The sequence below is a fragment of the Acromyrmex echinatior genome, chromosome 3, assembly GCF_024713525.1.
Source record: "Acromyrmex echinatior isolate Ae372 chromosome 3, ASM2471352v2, whole genome shotgun sequence".
In the NCBI taxonomy this organism is placed as follows: Eukaryota; Metazoa; Arthropoda; class Insecta; order Hymenoptera; family Formicidae; genus Acromyrmex; species Acromyrmex echinatior.
This window is the reverse complement of record NC_141854.1, coordinates 22,731,519-22,751,925: the sequence shown is the minus strand read 5'-3', so window position 1 is coordinate 22,751,925 and position 20,407 is coordinate 22,731,519. Positions and strand designations below refer to the sequence as shown.

Here is a 20,407-nt window from a genome sequence, read left to right as displayed (position 1 = left end):
AAATTAATGTGCATATATATATATATATATATATATATATATATTATATAAGCTAATATTAATTTATTATTATCGGTATAATTAGATTGAGTTAATTATAATTTCATTTATTTGTAACAATTGAATTAATTACACTTAATAATAATAAGAGTTATATATTATTATAAGTAAAATTAATAATATAATTAATAATGAAATTAATTAAAACAAGACTTTTATATTCTTTTTTCAAACACAGCTCGCATATCCAATGAGAAATGACAATGAAATCGATATCGAATCGACGTCGAATCGACATCGATTCCATTATCATTTCTCACTGGGATATTGCAATAATACGAAAAAATAGTTTTTGTGAGAGTACTGTTTATTTTTCTGTGACTAAAACTCGTAGCAGCTTTACTATCTAAAGTTGTACCACTGTTGCAGGTGTTCCGTCTGATCTTTGTTTTTTAGATGCCGGCGTGAAGGATCGAATCAAATCGCATTTATCAAATAATGGATTTATCTGCTCCATTGCTTAAATTACCAGCAATTATAATGATGGTGCAATGGAAAACGTTCTAATGAAGATGAAAACAAAGATGCCCGTACACAGATCATTTCAGCAATATTACAATAACATTGTAATGTTCCAGCAATATTGCAATAACAATACAAACATTACAGCAATGTTGTTGCAAATTTTTATATGAATGACGAAGACGAATGAACCCGAGCTATTCAAACTTAAGTGTTCCTAGAAGAATCTGACCAATCAAGTCCTATTTTTAATTGGTTTCATGAAAAATGGCGGAATCAGAATGATGACTGAGTATGTGGAAAAATTGAAAAATAGATATGTGAAATATCTTATACTATTGTGTAAGTGTATGTTCCTATATGTACACCATTTTTAATCAAACTTGAAGATTGACCAGATTCTTATTACTTCTAGGAACTCTTCAGAAGGCAACAAGATCACTCCCACGACTGCACTTTTATTCTATATATCATAGAATAAAATTGCAGTTATAAATCAAATATTGTTTACTGACCCGAGGCTATCATCGCTATATTCCAATTGTGCAGTCGTCGCAAATTTGCGTGGAGGGAAAGGAGAAGAGAAATGGCGCGCAATAATAGACGCTCCCTTTCATCCTTTTATCCTAAATGTTATACGTTTCGACGCAAATATTTGCGCTTTTCGACGCCAGTACAATTTAGGTGAAAATTTCAACGACATTGATAAAACATGCAAACGAGAATTGTCGTTACACACCCGAACCTTTCCATTGATTTTCATTACTACGAGCAAATACGAAGATCGCTCCTCCAGCGATATTTGATTTTATGGCGTAATAAATATGCCGACTTCGACCTCTGACATCTGTCGCAGACTGACGGGAGGAAAAAAGAGAGAAAAAGAGGTATAGAGAGAGAGAGAGAGAGAGAGACAAATAAAATGCAAATGAGTGCGTTAATTATACACATAATATTAATTATACACATTAAAAATTTTATATTTTAACGATATTTCCCTGAGTGTTACGCGACAAAACTCAATGCTGCACAATAACTATTACTTAATCGCAACAAATTAATAATATATTAATGTCAACTTTGCTGTTTTCAATATTAACATGACATTGATACGTTCATTAAAAATTTTATATCCTAATATTTCTTTGCATGTTACATCGCAAAGATTAACGCGATAATTTACTTGATTGCTATAAAATTATGTATAATATATTAACACTAACACCTTTTTATCTTCAGCATCAATCTAATATCAACCTAATGACACAAGTTACATATTTTATATCCTAATGATTTTTTCCTGCTTATTATGTATATAACAAAGATCAACACGTTGTCCGATGACTTATGACAAAATAATACCTACATTGAAAAAATGATGTATTAACAATATTATTTTAAGTGAAAATAATTTCGGTAATTCAACATAACACCATGAATGAAACAAATACTTATGCTCTTGTTTTAATAAAATTTTATTTGTTTCATTAATATTGTTAAATCAACAAGATTATTTTTAATTAAAATAATGCTATTGAAACAACATCATTTTTTTCAATAATTATTGACATCAACTTCTTCATCATCAACTTAACGTCACTACGCATGTTGAAAAATTTATATCTTAATTATATTCTTTTGAGTATTAAGCGGCAAAGGCGCTGTGCGATACTTAATTGCGACAAAATGATGCATAATGTACATTAATGTCAAACTCTTTTTAGTATTAACATATATACGTATTGAAAATCTAATATTTCAATGATATTCTCGTGCGTGTTATACGGCAAAAATCAAAACGTGATAATTGCTACTTAATCGCAACAAATTGATTTATAATATAGGCGTCAATCTTCACTATCTTTTTTTTTTTTAATTATTAACGTAATATTAATACACGCGTTGAAAATTTTGTATCTCAACTGTTCCTTTGGATATTACGCGGCAATGTAATCGCTATTTAATTGTGATGAATTTATATATAATATATTGATATCAACTTCACTATCTTCAGCATGCATTCTCAGAGAAACTAAAATATGAAATCGTCGATATTCTCAAGGCAGATCTTATCCGCCGTATTATTATGATGGCAGATTATGAATTATTATAGGTACGCGCATTATATAAGCGCAGTTATAGGGAAGATCGAGCGGATTTTAATGATCCGTTCTATAAAGCATTACTCCGCCATATACTCGCTTATCTGGCCACCGATCTCAAAAGGAGTCGGTGAAAACGTTAGGAGAGTCTTTGTTCATTGGCACAGTGGACTTCCTCGAGGAGTGTAACTTCGAAAGCGGAGGCAGCCAGATATACACCTGCACGCAGACGTTTCGCGTTTCGTGACACGTCGATCAAGAGTTTGTGCTTACTTAAAGCATAATATAATTTGCAACAAAAAGGAATGAAAGGTCGCGTGTAATTCATTTCATAAAAGGAGAATAAATGAAGATTTGATAAATGGAGATCTATTAATCGTCCGATTTAACATATTATACGCTCGCTTCTTTTCATGTCATGGAGAAAATAGAAGCAAGCAAAACGATATAGGCCTAATTGCAAAATATTGAAATATATCTACGCAGAGATTGTGGAAATTTAAAGGGATAAAATAGAAATGTATGTCCATTGTTGATGTAATTATATATACGTGTACAACGCTATTTCTTATTGTAATTAAATACATTTTATTAATGTGTTCTATGTTGTGTTTGGGAGAGAGAGATAATATTAAAATAAATATCAATATGTTAGATGATACACAAAGAAAAAACAAATTAAGTAATAAGAGAAAATATAATTAATTAAAAATATAATATATAGTATAAGATATATATGAAAACAATCGTCTTTATGTAAAAATTTAGAAGGTAATTCGCTGTTTCGTTATAATGTTACAAACGACAGAATTGTACGCATAGTAAAACTTATGATAAAAGATTATTATCCAATAAGAGTCTGGACATATGAGAAAGCCATCTTTTATTGGCCTGTTATGTTTTAATAATTTTTGAGAGAGAAAGAGAGAAAGAATTAAAAATAGATAAGAAAAAGATAGAGCAGAGTGAGAAAAAAAAAGAAATAGTAAATATATGTCCTTCTATATATCTTGCAGATTTTTGTTAAATTAAGCTATTACTCTGCATACAAAACTGTGGCTCGTGTCCAAACTCTTATTAGAGAGTCTCTAATGATAATCCAGCCGTATGTCACGCAATGATACTGCACGTGCACATGTAGTGATCAATAACTGATAAAAATATTCCAAGTAGTGTTTCTTGTGATAAGAGAGTATACCCAAACAGAACAACAAGTCATTATGATATCAAAATGATGTCAAAATGATTCCAAAATGATCATTAAAAGTCATTTTTCAATTATTTCCGATTCATTTTGATATCATTTTTACTTTTTTTTATTATGACTTGTTGTTCTGCTTGGGTACATAATAATGAAGTGTGTTTACGTGCAAATATGCACATAAGATACTTTTCAGAACGAAATATTCTCTAAATATGCTTTTAGCAAATTTCTTACGCCTGTAATGTAATCAAATCTCATTTTGTGCATAGAAAAACTCTCAAGAGACACTGTTATTGCACTCGCAAAAACACATGTACGTCCAAACGAATACTCTTCGTAGATTTTTGACTGATTTTAAATAAATATAATTTCGAGGTAAACGTCGCATCTTTTTAAGCTGCACAAACAAATGAACGATATATTCGAACTAGAGATGTTCGATCTTGATTCAATTTTTGAGAAGATCCATATTTTAAATATAAAAGATCAGATTTTTAAATTGATCCCCATCTTTGCGATTTTGTTGTGAACCATTTGTTTTAGCAGTGAATTGATCTCCAATTTTTTTTTATAGAGGTGCATTCGAAAACACTATCCAAATACCTAATTACGCAATAAAATATAAGTATATATTAATTTGTGATAATCCGTATACTCCTTACTATTTTATAACAACAACTTTCTTTTCTTATTAGTTTTTTGTAAATTACGTTCATTCTGTATGCCCGAAAACTATCTATACCAGAATTAATATCACTCTATGGCTAACAAACTTGTACTAAAAGTAATTACGTTACATGAATATTTATTGTTATAGCACAAAATGATATTCCATATAACTTCTTTCCCCTGGCAAAAAAAAATTTTTACGAAGAAGTATAGAAAAACTAGATTGAGACAAGATCTTAGAAATCCTTACTTTTTTGTAAATATTTATAGTGGAACGTAGAGTGAGGTTTGTTTCTCTTAGAAATTCTTAATTTTTCGTAGATATTCATATTAGAGACGTAGAGTGACGTTGTTTGAGGGCGAAGGTTCTTCAAAGAAACAACGTCGCTCTACATTCCATTACAAATATCTATGAAAAATTAATAATTTCTAAGATCTTGTCTCAATCTGTGTAGTTTTTCTTAAAAGTTTTTCCGCCAGGGTTCCTCTATTAAATTATGTATCAATTTAATAATATATTAAACTATATTTTCTCAGTTTTAACATAAAATTGTATCAAACTCAAATAATAATTGGCGAATAGTAATAAAAAATATAAAAGCAAAATATAAATATAAATTTCACAAAAATTATTATTACTTAAACAGAACAGCAAGTCACGATAACGAAATGACATTAAAATGAATCGAAGATGATTGAAAAATGATTTTTAATAATTTTGGAATCATTTTGACATCATTTTGATATCATAATGACTTTTGTTCTGCTGACTTGTTGTTCTGCTTGGGTAGATATAAGATTTCATTCGAAAATGTTAATAGTTTATTCTGTGTTTTATATATATATAATAAATAACTTTTATAAAATATATATGATCGCAGAAATATACATAATGTGTATTTATATGCAAATGTATCCAAATGTGTTTTTTAATTTCCATTTATAGTATATATAGCTAGGAGACACTGTTTTATATCATTGCAGTCAAGCAAAATGTTATCGCGTGATGTTGCGGGTGTTCTCGTAATAAATTTCGTAGATATACGAGACGCAGGTCCTGTTTGCACGTACGCGAGGGAAGGGAGAAAATGCTGCTCCTCCTTGTTGTCGTCGTCGTCGTCGAATAGAACGAGACGATATAACCTGTTGCTGTCGAGAGTACCGACATAGGGAAGGAGGGAAAAAGATTGTAGTTTATATCCATCCATCTCGTAAAACCTAATGGTTTAGTGCGATGCAGATACGATCCGTACGAAGTACGAGAAAATGGGAAAAAACATCGACATGTCACACCCATATAAGAGGATGATCGTATGCGGTTGGATTTTTTCTTCTTTTTCTTTAGGACTCTCGTTACACATCTGCGAATCCACAAACGACATACTCCGCCGACTCCGCGATGTTATTTCCATCCTTTGATGAAAGACTGTTACCAAATGCTGAGGTCTTTGGACGGAAGAGTGTTTGCAAGATCTGTTTTCCACTTTCTTTGACTGTTTTTCAATAGAGAACAAGTTGTATAAATCAAGATTTATATATGCTTGAATATTTCATGTACAGGGTGCGTCACCAAAATCCGGAAAAACCCAACAATTTAAAAAAAATGTTTTTAATGAAAAATTAAATATTACAAAAAATCCTTTTACATGGCATTTGGGGGATCCCTGTAGAGCACAATTACTCAATATATCCCCCATTAGCTTGAATGACGGCCTCTATTCTCAGTCTGAAGCGTTCGCACGCTGTAATGTAGCGCTGTCCATGCCGAATGCTGCCTCAATAGCGGTCCTTAATGACGTCACATTGGAATGCCGAGACTTGTTTGTGACCCTTTCAACTACGCTCCATACGTAGTCGTCCAAGGGATTTAAATCTGGACTGTTGGGAGGCCAGAATGGGAGCCGAGGTGAGCAACTCGGCTTGTCCTGGCAGCCTCAGAGAGTATCTGTCGTATTTTTAATGTGTACGATTTGTATCGAAGGTCCTCCTCGGCAATTCGATGCATTGTTAACTCGCTTACACCAATCGATGCTAATTTTCGCAACGATTGCCCTAGGTCATCCAAAATCAGCACTTGAGCCCTTTCAATGACTACGGAAGTCCTCGCGGTGCGTTCTTTCGAGTGGCACTTCCTCGCTGGCATACTGGAGCCTTCGTTGGACTGTTCTAAAGCCGTATATTTTGCTACAACGTCATAAACGTTGATCTCGGATATCCAAAGAATCGAATTATTTCCGTTGCTGAGCGTCCAGCGCGAAGGCCTTCGATGATCGCGGCTCTTCGATTATACTCCGCATTTGCTTTTAACATCGCGGCCATTTTGAGAATATGACTGTTTACTAGAAGCATCAAACGTCCCTTTCTGGGACGCCAACAACAACCTCTGACGGAGGCACAATATAGCGGAAAATTTAAATTGAAATTGTCTGGATTTTGGTGACGCACTCCGTATATATATAAAACATATTGTATATCATTTATTATTTTACAATTTATTGTAGCAAAATATCATTGATTATTCTACAATTTATTAGACCTTCAATTATGTATACAATTATAGTGACTTTTAATTGGGCTGTAAAAAACATTTCAGGTACGAGTATCATTTATGCAATAAAACTACCCAATAGCAAAAATAGTCAAAATGATGACAACGCGAGCTTGCTACTTGACTACTTCGGGATTAACAACGCGACTTCTGTCGATAAGGAGATTTCATCCACGAGCGTTGAGAGTTTCCGTTGGTCGAACTCACTCTCGTAAAATTCTCGGCGCAGCACTGATTTCCACTCGTTGCGTGATACACTAATATTGCACAATGCTTTTAATTCCCATTCTAAAATCATATGCCTTGCTTTAACACGTCGGAAGACTTTGAGGGCTATAACTCCGTCATGGTCGTTAGTCATGTTATGACACCTTATGAATCTTATTAACGTCTTGACCTGTAGTCATAACCATGCAATTATACGAATAGTTGAAGACAATAATAGACGTATAATTGTAATAGCAAACGTAAGAAAAGATATTTCCATTAATGAAATCGAATTTTCAAGCGGGAAGAAAGGATAGGAAATGGAAAAAGCTAGTTGTTGTGTAAAGTAACTTCTTTCTTTATATCGCTTTCTTCCTCAACACGCTAAAATGTAGATTTTCTCTCTTATTTCGTAGAATAAGAATGAGGCATAGGATAGGTTCATCCCGAAGACGGGCTCTCCGTGGACGCGGGAGGATTTGAACGAGATCGTGCAGAGATACATCTATGCAGTTTCCGTCTGACAAAGAATACATCCTTGCGGTTCACTCCCGCGTAGAAGATAGACCTGGACTAGATAGACCTAGAACTTTTCCTCCGTTGGTTCGTGAGCCGCTAATAATAGTAGATCAAGAGAGTGCACAATGACGATTCGTGAAAGGCCCCTCCGCGTTTGCCTTAAATGCTATGTATTAAGCGCAAGCCGATCACAAAGAATGTAGAGAAACGCGCTCGTATGCTCGTATCTCTCGACAGCTGACGGGCGGATGACGAATGCGCCTCTCCGAGAATCGCCTCGTTAACGATTTCGCGTACGGTCGGCCGTTCTTCTTTTAGACATATAGGTCGTCGCAACGACGAGGACAACGCGCAATCGTGTGCCAAGAATTTAGAGAATCGTAGTGGACCGCGGGAGGAAGGGAGTGGGAAATATTTACACGTAAACAATGCATGATTCACGCAACAACGTACGTTTTTATATTCTTACAAAGTACTCTACGACGGTCTGGATATTTATATTATCGCTTAATTGTGCATTATGCAATTCGGTGTCTCTTTTGGAACGAAGAAATTTCGATATATCGATCTGTCGCTCATTTATGGAGTTATCAGCTGCTTTTAACTTGTAAGTTTGACACAACTCGCCACCAACTTTGCTCCAAGTCTCCAAGACTCTAAAGGACCTTTGGAATCGCTTATGAAAGTCGTGTCCAACAGACAGATTAGATGATTTCGCGCTATTCATGTATCGACGTCCACATTTGTACTTTTATGTTTAGCGCGAAATGGGATATGAAAACACACACATATTTTATTGAAAACATAAATCATCTTATGCCGTTTTTCAAGTAATTATGATAACGAGGGACAAAAGGGTACCTCGTGGGTTGACGCATTATCATCGTGAATGTCAAGTGCAAAGGAACCGGTGGCGTTAATGAAAGGGACATAAGCAGGGAAAAAGACACGAGATAGGGAATTATGAAAATGAGTCCCTCACAAGAGGAATAAAATAGAGGAAAGAAAAAAACTCGGCCTTAACCGTAATTCGTAAAGCTGGGTGGAACATAATCATCAGAATATCCAGAAGGGAAAACTCTTCTTTAATGAAGGCGGCTCTTCTTCAGGTTATCAAATGGATTTTTGGTCTTGACTCCTAGTTACGAGGGAACGATAGAGACGAGGAGATTGTGCAAGAATGCACCACTTACTGTACTTGTTTCGTCATTTCGCGATGGCTTTGAACAAGCTTGACGGTGTTGTTTGAGCTCTGATCAGCTCACATTACTTTCGCCAATCAAACTCGAATCGCCAATGAATCGCGAATATGCGGTTCCAGGATTGTTTAGGATTCTTTAAGATAAACAGAACAGCTTCGGGAATAGACGAAGATATTCATCTGCAGTTACGAAGATGGCATCACAATATCCCCAGGTATATTATGAGATAATTATAGTATGTTAAGATATTGATGATAAGAAGATATAATATCAATAATATCAATTAAAAATTTAATAAAATGATCTGAGAATGTATTTGTGTGTTTTACGGCAATAAACGAAATCCTTTTGCCATTCATCCTGATATATATATTTAGGCCCATTTCTACCATAGACAGATTAATTTTAATCTTGATTTAATTTACTCTCATTTTTCTAATTGTTAAAAGAAGAATAAGGTAAAAATAAGTCAAACCAAGATTACTTATATTGATAGAAATAGATGTATAAATATAATAGGTTTTTACGATCAATTTTAAATAATGCTAACAACAGTGTATTTAAATTTCTGCGTCCAATTATCTTGCCATTAGTACAGTTGACCAATCTGTATTTTAAAAAATTATATAACAATTCGCTGTTAGACAATTAACTATACGCTCGCAGTTAGATAATTAACTATATTTTTAGTTTAATTGAAAATTGATACTAAAAAAGTGCATATTTATTATATTGCATGCTATTTTCATCAAAATCACTAAAGCACCGGAATAATTTATGAGCTTTATGGAGTTGGATAGCAATTAATATTGTCAAAATTGATTTAAAAGATTTTGATGTGAACGATAAATCGCGCTATGAAGCATTTTTCGCCGCGGATCAGCATGCTGCCTAAAAGATGATGTCCAAAAAATGATTGATTCAAAAGACAAATACTTTACTCAAAATGTTTGTACTGTTTTTTTTATTAATAGATATTTTTAAAAAACACGGGGAAAGTTAGAAAAAGTGCACGATAAATGATAATACGGAAAAATCAAGGAACTAGGAATTCATATAAGATAAAATACATAATTACTGGCAGTATCTTAAATACTGGCAATTTGATTTTAAATGTTTTTTTATATATATAAATTATATTATAAGTAATTGTATTTAATTTTACTTATAAGTAGACATTTTAAAAATTTATAGAATTAAATACACAATTACTTATAATATAATTTATATATTCAAAATAGCATTTAAAATCAGATTACCGATATTTGGGACACCGTCAATAATTGCATAAGCAATTGAAAACAGTTTAAATAGTAAAAGTGAGGCATATAATGCATATAATGCATGGCGAACGAAATCGCATATAATTCGCAAAACAAATGATATGTAATGAGTGGGAAAACCAATAATGATTATAATGATCCAAGTACTGATCACTACTGACGAGTACATACTAACGAATTGCATAGATTATGGAGACGATTTTGGACTAATAACAGGATAAAATGAAAAGGTCGCAATAAACAATTTTAATAAATAAAATCAATAAACGAGTATCTCAATAAAAGTTACGCATGATTCGAAGTTATGCAAAGTTTGTACTTCTCAGATTTCCGAATACATTCTTGGCAAAGATATTTACAGGTATTAAGTACCCAAATAAAAAAAAATAAAAAATAAAAGAATAAGAAAAAAAGATATACAATTAAAAAAAAATTGATTCTTTTTTTCTTTTCAAAAATCTACAACCTTAACTAAAGCGAAGAATTAAATTAAAGTAAAAATTGAACAATATATTATATAATTTATATTATTCATACAGAGTATTCCAAAATTTGGGACTCATAATACTATAATAAGAAAGTTTAAGTAAAAAAAATTAAGTAAGAAAATTATTTATAAATTTTTATTTTAAGCAGCAATGTTTGAGTTAAGTTTAAATGTGGCTAATTAATGGATTACGTTTAGATGATCACTTGTCCATAAGTCGCAAATATTAAGGTAAGTGCTCACTTCAGCGCGTTCACTAATACAACCGTCACCACTGTTTTTTCGTTATTGAATCAGAAGCAACCATGGCTAAGATTATCTTCATCTTCTGATTCCTAAAGACGAAGATAGTCTTAACTGTGATCGCTTCTGACTGGATAATAAAAAAACGTCTCATCTAAACATAATCTGAAATTGGCTATATTTAAATCCTTATATCTGAAAAATTATTGTTTAATATACAAATTTACAAATAACTTCTTTTACTTAATTTTTCTTTTACTATTTTAAGTCGCGAATTTGGGTATACCATATGGCATCCATAAATAAAATTAACTGCATTGAAAAAAGAATATGCAATCTATTTTCTATTTTGTTACACTTTATGATGTTTTTGTTACACTTTATGATGTTTATGATAACTTTTGACAAATATTTGACATGACCACTATCATAAAGGTTAAATACGTTGGTATGAAATCATTATCTTCTTAAATAGGTCATATTATAATATTATAATTATAATTTCAGAATATTTATCAAATGGCGATGACGCTGAAGTCACAGCTGTAGATAGAGAGATGTTGGTGAATATAAATTGTCCAATTAGAACGATACTCAATTATATAAGAAAAGTCGCACGTGTGAATGGTATATGTAAATGAAAATAAAATAAAAATTTTTAAATAATATGAAATAATTAATTACGTTTTAACAATAACTTTGCCGATATATTATACAATTTCGATTTGGAAAAAAAATTATAAAGTGTTTTTATTACTTAAATTAAATTACTTTATATAATTAAATTATAAAGTATTTTAATTACTTTTAATTATTAAAATGAACATAAAAATCAATATTTCATAGAAAACAATTTTTTCCAGGCGAGTTCGATTTGTGGGATGAAATAAATTGTCATCTGAAGAATACACCTTTTTATGAACCTTGTACACGTGGAACAGATATTCTTCAACCAGATTTAACATATTTTATCATTACTTTCCAACGTAAATAATAATATTATAACTTTATTATTGAAGTTATAAGAGATATTTTTTAGGAGATGAAAATGGACAAATGATAAACCTTACCCCCCTTTTAAATGAAAAAACAGCCAAGAAATGTTGCGATATTTTCTCAAAAATCTAAAGACCATCACAAAAAACTACCGTTAATTCTATGTTCAAAAAGTATAATAATGCACAATAAATCTAATAAGTAAAGAATGTTACTTTACAATCACGATTGTACTAAAGTGCATGTATTTAGATAGTGTTAATCTATGAAAAAATAGATATGTGAATGTCATGTATCAAATATGTAATATGAATAAAGGGGTAAAAGTTATAGTAAGTTACTTAATTATGTATGATTTCAAGAAACAAAAAATTTTTTTCAACATATTTGTTTCAATAACTAATTCAAGTCAAGACTTTAAATCGATTTAAATAAATTTAAAAAAATGACTTAAAACGAGTAAATAATGTATAGCACTACCATTTTTAGCTTTCCATACATACACAATCAATTTGTCACACACCAATGAAAATATATTATGAAAATTGAGAAATTTATTACACATATTTAGAGAGCTATACTAAAAATATGTACATCATTATATATATAATTATATACATATGCGCAGAAGTTCTTATAATAAATTTTCATCTAGTTCTCGAATGCTCTCATCTTGCGTCGTGATATTATAAAACTTCCCATGCCTTCCAATTCCATGATCGACAAATTTTTTGGCGCCTGGAACACCTTCCTCCAATATCAAATGCGAAGAATTGTCTTTCTCGAATTGCAGTGATTCTTCTATTTGCTTTGGTGAAAACGTAGCAAAATATGCTGAAGCGCGATCTGCTAACAAACTTTTCTGCGGGAATTTTACAAGAGAATTTGCTAAGGTCACCGCTGCACCTAAAGCTAGAAAAAATATACTTAAAGATAAACACTTACATATCATGAATGATTTTATGTAATAAAATGGCTTGAAATAATATCTATAAGTACAATAAAATTCTGTTTATCTGCATTCCACTTATATGAACAAGTTCATGCTCAGTTTCAAATATCCGAACTCACAGTTGAACTCCTTTTATCCAAATGATGATGCTATTCAGATAATAGAAGCTTCAATTGTTTGACTTCAGTTTTCTGAACATCAGCTTCTATTATTGGAACTAATAAATAGAGAGGACAGTTAAACCGATTCATAGTCCATTTTTATTTCAATTTTACATAATATCTTAAACTGCTTTTAGTTTTGTAATTAATTTGTGATAACTTGTTTTAAGATCTTTAAATATAAGAACTATGAATACCAGCCTTAATGAAGCTCTAATATCCAAACTATTATCAGAACTGTCTTATCCTTCGATATTCAAATAAATGGAGTTCTACTATATATAAGTGAAAATATTGCACAATATTGTCTCAATAATTATAATTTATTCTATAAATTAAGAATTGGATTCTATGCAACATAATATATTTTTCTTATAAAATTTAAAATAAATCCAAAAAAACATACCTGCACCACAACTTGTATATTTATGTGCAATTCCCCAATTGAATATTTCCTGTGCAGTAGCTAGTCTTCCAGTTAATATCAGATCCATAGCTCTAGAATACCCAATCATGGCAGGTAAACGGACAGTACCTCCACATGAAATTGGAATGCCAAAACGTCGATTTAAGAAGCCTACCATCGCTGTTTCCTCTATAACTCTCAAGTCGCACATTAAAGCAAGCTCGAATCCTATTCCAACAGCATATCCATTCAAAGCTGCTACCAATGGCTTCTTGGATAATTCAGTTCTATTTGCCTATAAAGAACCAAAGAGACTTTTAATATCCTAACAAATTCATAGCTTCATATATAATGTAAATATATACCAGTGGTCCAAAATGTGGTATGCTTTCCTCGTTTTCACCATCATAATCTGCAATCTCTTTGAGATCGTAACCAGCGCAGAAATTGCCTCCTACTCCATATAATATTCCTACTAATGATTCTTCATTATTTTCAAATTCATCTAGTGTTTCTGATAACAACTGTGCAGTCGTTACATCGAGGCAATTCCTCTTTTCGGGACGGTTAATACCAATTGTAGTGATTTTATCCATCTGTTTCACCAATATTGTTTTCTCTGAAATAAAACACGCGTTATCAAAATGATTGTTTGCAACATTCTTCATAACATTTCGAATACATACCTTTATCTTTGCCAACATCCGCATTCGCAGCAGGTTGAGAGGTTAAGGTGCGTCGTATGTTATTTCTTAATATACGACTAAATGAAAAGGACAATTTTTTTAAAGAATGCATTCTTCGTGCTTTAATATTTCCCGTGACAATTTATCTCTTACTGCTTTTATTAAAATGTCAGATTTTATTAAATTCGAAATACGTCATGTAATAATAACCTCTTCGATAAATAATAATGTACAAAAATACATTATACAAAACAAGACGTTATAAGCTTCTTTCAATTTTTGACAAGAAACAAACAAATTTGCGTTTAAAAACGAATTCCACAAAATTACAAGTTATAATTCAACAAATCAACCACAGCGAAAAGCACAAGCACTGACCACCATAGGTTTCTTTTTTGACCGGTGCTTCTTCGGAAACAGTTGCCAACCTCAAGACGTATAGGTCCGTAAAGTCGTTACGACTGAAAATTAATTTTTATAAGCTTAATTACATTTACAATTAAAAACTTTCTCGGAATTAAAATAAAATGTTATATTTTGTATAATAAATTTGTGTAATAGATGTTTTTTTTATATATTAGGTGTTGGAATTAATTCGTAGCGTTTTTTAATGAAAGAATGTTATTTATTTCACATGAGCATTAAAAAATACATTAATGAAAGTACTTCCCATCACTTGTAAAACGCTACGAATTAATTCCAACACCTAATATTATAGAGGACACTGATGATAAATATACAAAATTAATGATTGTGGAATAATAGCAAATTAGCAAGCCGTGCACAATTTACGATTGAAAACATCCGAAGTTTCATCTGTATCGAATATCGATACAATGTAAATTCAGCATATCGATATTTCAAAATATTGACGTCTAGCTGAAATATCGATACGAAATATCGATATCTCAATTCAAAAATATCGATAATATTACGAAAGATCCATACTGTATCGTCATCCCTAATTTGGTATCATTATATATTTATTTTATTTATATATCATATTTACACATGTTTTGTAAATCATATCTAGAATAAATTTGGCAATTATTATTCTGATGCATCATGCATTTTATAGAACGCATGATGTATCATTTTATTTTTGTTATTCACCGAACGTTAAACAAGGATAAAAGATACATATTATGCGCATTATGGAACTAAAAGATTATATCCTCGTCCGAGCTCCAAATATTGAACCATTTAGAATTTGCTCACGTAAGAATACATCCGTCTATTTATTCTCCTCATGTATAATTCCTTTTGGGATACACTTCAATCCCATCATGCTTCAATCCAATCCTTCATGATCGATAGTTTTTGACAGTAGCAATCGACGAAATTCAATGAAATCAAGAAAATAAAACGACCAACAGTAATTTAGGCCAACGATCGCTTAGAAGAGATGAGGACGAGCCAAATTGAAGCCAGGAGATGTGGGATCAGCTACCTGAGCTGATATTGACGCAGATATTCGACTACCTTGATCGCACTGATCGCGCCAGCGTCAGCCAAGTCTGTCAATCATGGAATCGCACGTTGTCTTCACCTGTGCTCTGGCGATCCGTAACAGTTCTCATCGATCGCGATTTACGCGGCGATTTCCCTCTAGCAGGAGAACTGGCCGTAAGAGACTTTTCTGCCATTCGATGAAATTATTTTCGGCGACTTTAATTAAATCTAGAATTTTTAAATTCGAGTTGTGTGAAATCAAGATCGTGAATTTGAAGAAGAAAGTATAATTCGAGAAAAAGCCGATCTACTTTGAAAAATAGGCAAAAAAAGAGATGAAAATAAAGATTGCAATAGTAAGAATTAGAAGCTCACTATTGTATTATATTTTTGTAAATTTAAGTTCTTCCGAAATTTTCTTGAAAAATCTTCATCGATTTCTGATTCTATCGCTTCAATCATTTTAAGGCAATCTTGAAAATTTGCTACATTATATTATGTCATTACATGTTACGTTCAATATAGCTGGTATTGATAATATAAACGATATAATGTTATTGATAGGCAAAATATGGACAGCATATGCGCAGCCTGGAGCTCGCTTTTTCACGACCATACATCTCACCGAGACAAATTAGGATCAGACGCAACATTCAGGCCGAGGCGGGCGCAGATTTTCTTGCGATCGTCCGTGCCAAAGACGTACAATTGCGACAATTAACATTAACGAACTGGGTGTTCGGTTACAAATGGGGCAATAGGGGAATACTGCTCTCTGCTCTGGCTAATTTTCTGCGGTAATCAAATTGTTTTTGTATTGATTTTAATTGATAAGCAAGAGCTTATCTCAAGATCCCTTTTTCGTTTTGTATAGCAGTCAACGCAGCCTGGAAATTCTAAGCTTGTTAAATGCCGACTTTGCCGTGACTGACGTTTTGCGATTGCTTGGAACAGTTGCCAAAGGATCTGGCGAACATTTAGTCTCCCTGGACCTCCGCGGTGCTTTCAGAGAGTGGCAAGCTCCTCATGACAACCCAAAGCACGTAAAAATATTAGAAAATATTTTATATACATATGAATATATAAATGAGAATTAAATGAAAATCTTAAGAGCATTTTCATGACTTGAGGATTTATTCATTTCAACAATTTTATATAAATTGTGATGATTGACACAATGTGTTTGAATTATTTTTTAGATACTTACGCTTATTAGGTCGTTTTCACGCGCTAACTCTGTTGAAATTGGACTATCCGGCTTTATCGAATGACGCTCTTGATGCTCTTGCAAGCGGAGCATCGAAAACACTGAAATACCTGTATATATCCGTGAGAGATTCGGATTCTAGGCAACACATGGTAGCAGATGCTGCTTGGCGCAACTTGGTGTTAGCTTGCCCTGACTTGACAGTATCTTATACTATAGGTATAACATTGTTGCTATATATATTCTACGATTGCCTTAACTTTTGTTAAAGATTTCATCTTTATAACTGTTTTTTTTTTACTTCCAGAATTATTATATGATCATTTTTCAAGCTTATTTTTTATTATAAAAATTTTCTAAAAATGCAGAAATTTAATTTAATACGAATAGACTTATAATATTAAGATTATTTATTTGTATTTGATTAATATTGATTGATTATTATTTGATTTAGATGTTTAAATTGAAAATTATATAAATTCACAAAAAATATTAGGCACGAAGATCCGCCTTGTCCAAATACGTTTTCCACTCATTTGTGTTTAAAAATAGATTTAATTTTCATTCATATATATATATATTATTTACGGACTTACTCAGAATTATTGCATCATTCAGCTTTTCAAGTCTGATTTTCAGTGAACATCTCACATTATGAAGATATGTGCTACTTGCTACTGCCTAGTGTCCCTTTAGCCAAGTTTCATATGTTCAGCGGACATGTATGGGATCAGAGTAGATCCCGTAACTTCAGAAACACAATTGGTCTGATAATTACTCAATATACGAATACCCTAGGTATTTTACAAGCTATACTTGCTAATCAATTTAAGATTTAATTAACGATATAAAGTAAAATATTTATCAGTACTGCCGCACTTGTTATACAAACCTTATAAATTATAAATTGAATTTTTTTCCATTTTGAATAAAAATTCTGAATAAAAATATCTATTATATATCTATTATCAGAATAGAATGAGGAAAAATATCTTCTCTTGTAGTTGAAGTTATGCTGCAGCTTAGGAACAATCGTGAATCACTCGACGATTTGTTAGTGTCCATGCTGATACGTTGCAAGCGTTTGACGAGATTGCAATATGATGGAATTATAAGGAGCCTCGAGACTTTACGCGAGATATGTCAACTTCAAGCCGAACGTAAAACCCGTAAGTAGCCATAAGTAAAATTTTATTTTTTACGGCGTCAATAAACATGATTATATGAATATGATCGCAGATTTCAGGACGATACATGTAAAACCTCGGAATGTCAATATACAAAATCGGGCTATACTGAACGATATTAATTATCGATACGATCGCAAAATGCACGAACAAGGAGTCGATTTTCGGATTGAAGATATCACTTCGATCTTATTCTTCTATTGATAATTTATTCACCGTTAATAACTTTGGGTGATTTAGAAAAAAATTCTGTATCTATTTTAATGTTTTGCGACTACATAATATCAAATATGTTTTCTTTTTTATTAAATAACGTGATAAAATAATAAAATTCTTAGAAATGAAATAATATATAATTGTATTGTAATAGAGCAACAAGCAGTGTAATATATAAAATTGTAAAAATATTAAAACTGATTAACAACTTATTTCAATTTAAGTCTTAAATGATTAATATATATGTATATATGTTTTGACATAATAGCACATATACGAGTAAGTTATTACAAAGTTATTATAAAGATTATTATTTATTTAATATATATATATATATATATATATAATAATTATTAATTTATATAAAATCATTAAATTACATTTTTTTTCTATATTTTCTTATTCACAAATAAATAAATAGCAGTTATATAAAATAGCAGTAACTATTTGTATAGAAAATAATAAATCAAAATAGTATTATTAATTATGAAAATCTAATTGCACTTTACACAACAAATGCTAATATTCATGTATAATAAACAACACATATATCACAATCAAGAATATTTTTTATAAAAAACAAGAAAAAATGTATTTAAAAAATACTTTTAAATTGCATTGGAAAATGTATCTCTTATTAATATTCAAATGCTTTTAAGTATTTTTATCTTTTTTTCCTCAAATCTAGTAAACTAATATAAAAAACATTTCTTTAGATATTTTAAATTTGTCTATTTTTTACTTTATATAGTAGTATACGCATTATTATATCACTTTTATTAATAATAGATATAGTACATTGTACATATAAAAAAGGGATCTTTTTTATTAGAATGGACGGTTTCTTCGTCACAAAATATGTATATCTATCATCCTGAGATAAAAAAAGTTTAATTTTTAATCTCTTACTTATAATATTTTCAGAACTTTAATAGTGTAAAATATTTACCATCTAGTAGATCTTCTTTATCGAGATAAATAACGCAAAGAATTATTTAAAGAGGTCTCTATTTAAGAGTTTGAATGGGTGATTTTACCATTTTTAAGAATCTTTTCTTTTTTAAAATGAAAACACTTAGAATATTGATGCGCGCGCGCGCATGTGTATGTGTGTGTATGAGAAGAGGAAAGAAGAGAGAATGCCAATTGCGCTAAAATTTTCTATCTGTAATAACATCAATCGTTATAATACCGATAAATTGTTCGAATTTTGTGAATTTGCTTTGTAGAAAAATGTTCTTGAGATTATGAAGATTAAAAAAATTGTAAGAAAAAAAATCGATGTTTTCCGATACTCTAAATTCAAAAATCGATTATTCCGAATATTCTCAAACATGTAGGTTCCTTCGCATTGACTCAACAAATCGTATGAAGATAAGTTAGTATCAACGACAAGACTTCATATGAGTATTAAGGACAGTTCGTGTGATGAAACCCTTATTGCACCGAGGACAAATGTATGGTCGTTCGCCCGTGTGATATCGCTTGTGAACAACTAGAGTAGATCTCTGCGTGAAAGCTTTGCCGCACTGGTCACACGAATACTTCCGTTCTCCAGTATGTGTGACATTGTGGGTTCTCAACATGGTGTCACAGGCAAAACATTTGCCGCACACTTCACAGGTATACGGTTTTTCACCGGTGTGCGATCTATTGTGAATTTCGAGGCCCTTCGCGGTCTTCAGCTCCTTGCCGCACAGTGCGCAAAGGTACTTGCGCCTCTCGCAGTTCGATGGGACACCATGAGTCCTGACCTTGTGTTGCTTCAGCATCGACCTATACTTATAAATCTTGCCGCAAACGTCGCATTTGTGCTCGGACTCGTTCTCGCTAGATTCCTCAAACTTCTCGTCCGATGCAGGATCATAATGATAGAGACGATTGTGTTCCTTCAAACTGTACAACATGCTCTTATAAAATATATCAATGTCATCTTGATATTGTAAATTAATTGATTTAAAAAAATGTAATAGTATTTTTAATCTCAAAAAGAAAACAAAGTTTCATATTTTATTTTCTAAAGCAAGTCGAAGATAGGCTTTCGATAATAAATTAAACAAAAAAGGATGATTGTTTTAACATGAGACAATCAAGAAACGCAGAGTCAGAATTAAATTTCCTCCGAACATAAAGAATTTAGAAAATTTTAAACACATGG

The 20,407-nt window shown here is 31.6% G+C and overlaps 3 protein-coding genes and 1 pseudogene across 3 annotated transcripts in view; 2 read left to right on the top strand and 2 right to left on the bottom strand.

The window, feature by feature from the left end:
* The first annotated feature begins 9,080 nt into the window (after positions 1 to 9,080).
* LOC147910360 (uncharacterized) lies at positions 9,081 to 12,894 on the top strand (annotated as a pseudogene).
* Positions 12,515 to 15,001, bottom strand: LOC105143316 (uncharacterized). Its single transcript, XM_011051556.2, has 5 exons — positions 14,894 to 15,001; positions 14,188 to 14,648; positions 13,867 to 14,120; positions 13,502 to 13,796; positions 12,515 to 12,894 (listed from the first exon to the last, which is right to left on the bottom strand). Exons 2-5 carry the CDS (start codon positions 14,297 to 14,299, stop codon positions 12,617 to 12,619), a joined length of 939 nt encoding a protein of 312 aa, XP_011049858.1. The 5' UTR covers positions 14,300 to 14,648; positions 14,894 to 15,001; the 3' UTR covers positions 12,515 to 12,616.
* A 78-nt stretch (positions 15,002 to 15,079) lies between these two features.
* Positions 15,080 to 18,459, top strand: LOC105143313 (F-box only protein 39). Its single transcript, XM_087404138.1, has 7 exons — positions 15,080 to 15,813; positions 16,204 to 16,436; positions 16,514 to 16,678; positions 16,839 to 17,065; positions 17,486 to 17,644; positions 17,851 to 18,015; positions 18,086 to 18,459. The coding sequence occupies exons 1-7, from the start codon at positions 15,622 to 15,624 to the stop codon at positions 18,235 to 18,237; spliced, it is 1,293 nt and encodes a 430-aa protein (XP_087260264.1). The 5' UTR covers positions 15,080 to 15,621; the 3' UTR covers positions 18,238 to 18,459.
* Positions 18,460 to 18,910: 451 nt separating this feature from the next.
* LOC105143375 (uncharacterized) overlaps positions 18,911 to 20,407 on the bottom strand; it is a 72,882-nt gene continuing 71,385 nt past the window's right edge. Inside the window, exon 7 of the mRNA XM_087404656.1 lies at positions 18,911 to 20,145. Coding sequence (XP_087260782.1) covers positions 19,635 to 20,145 — 511 coding nt within the window. The 3' untranslated portion in view covers positions 18,911 to 19,634. The remainder of the gene's footprint in view (positions 20,146 to 20,407) is intronic.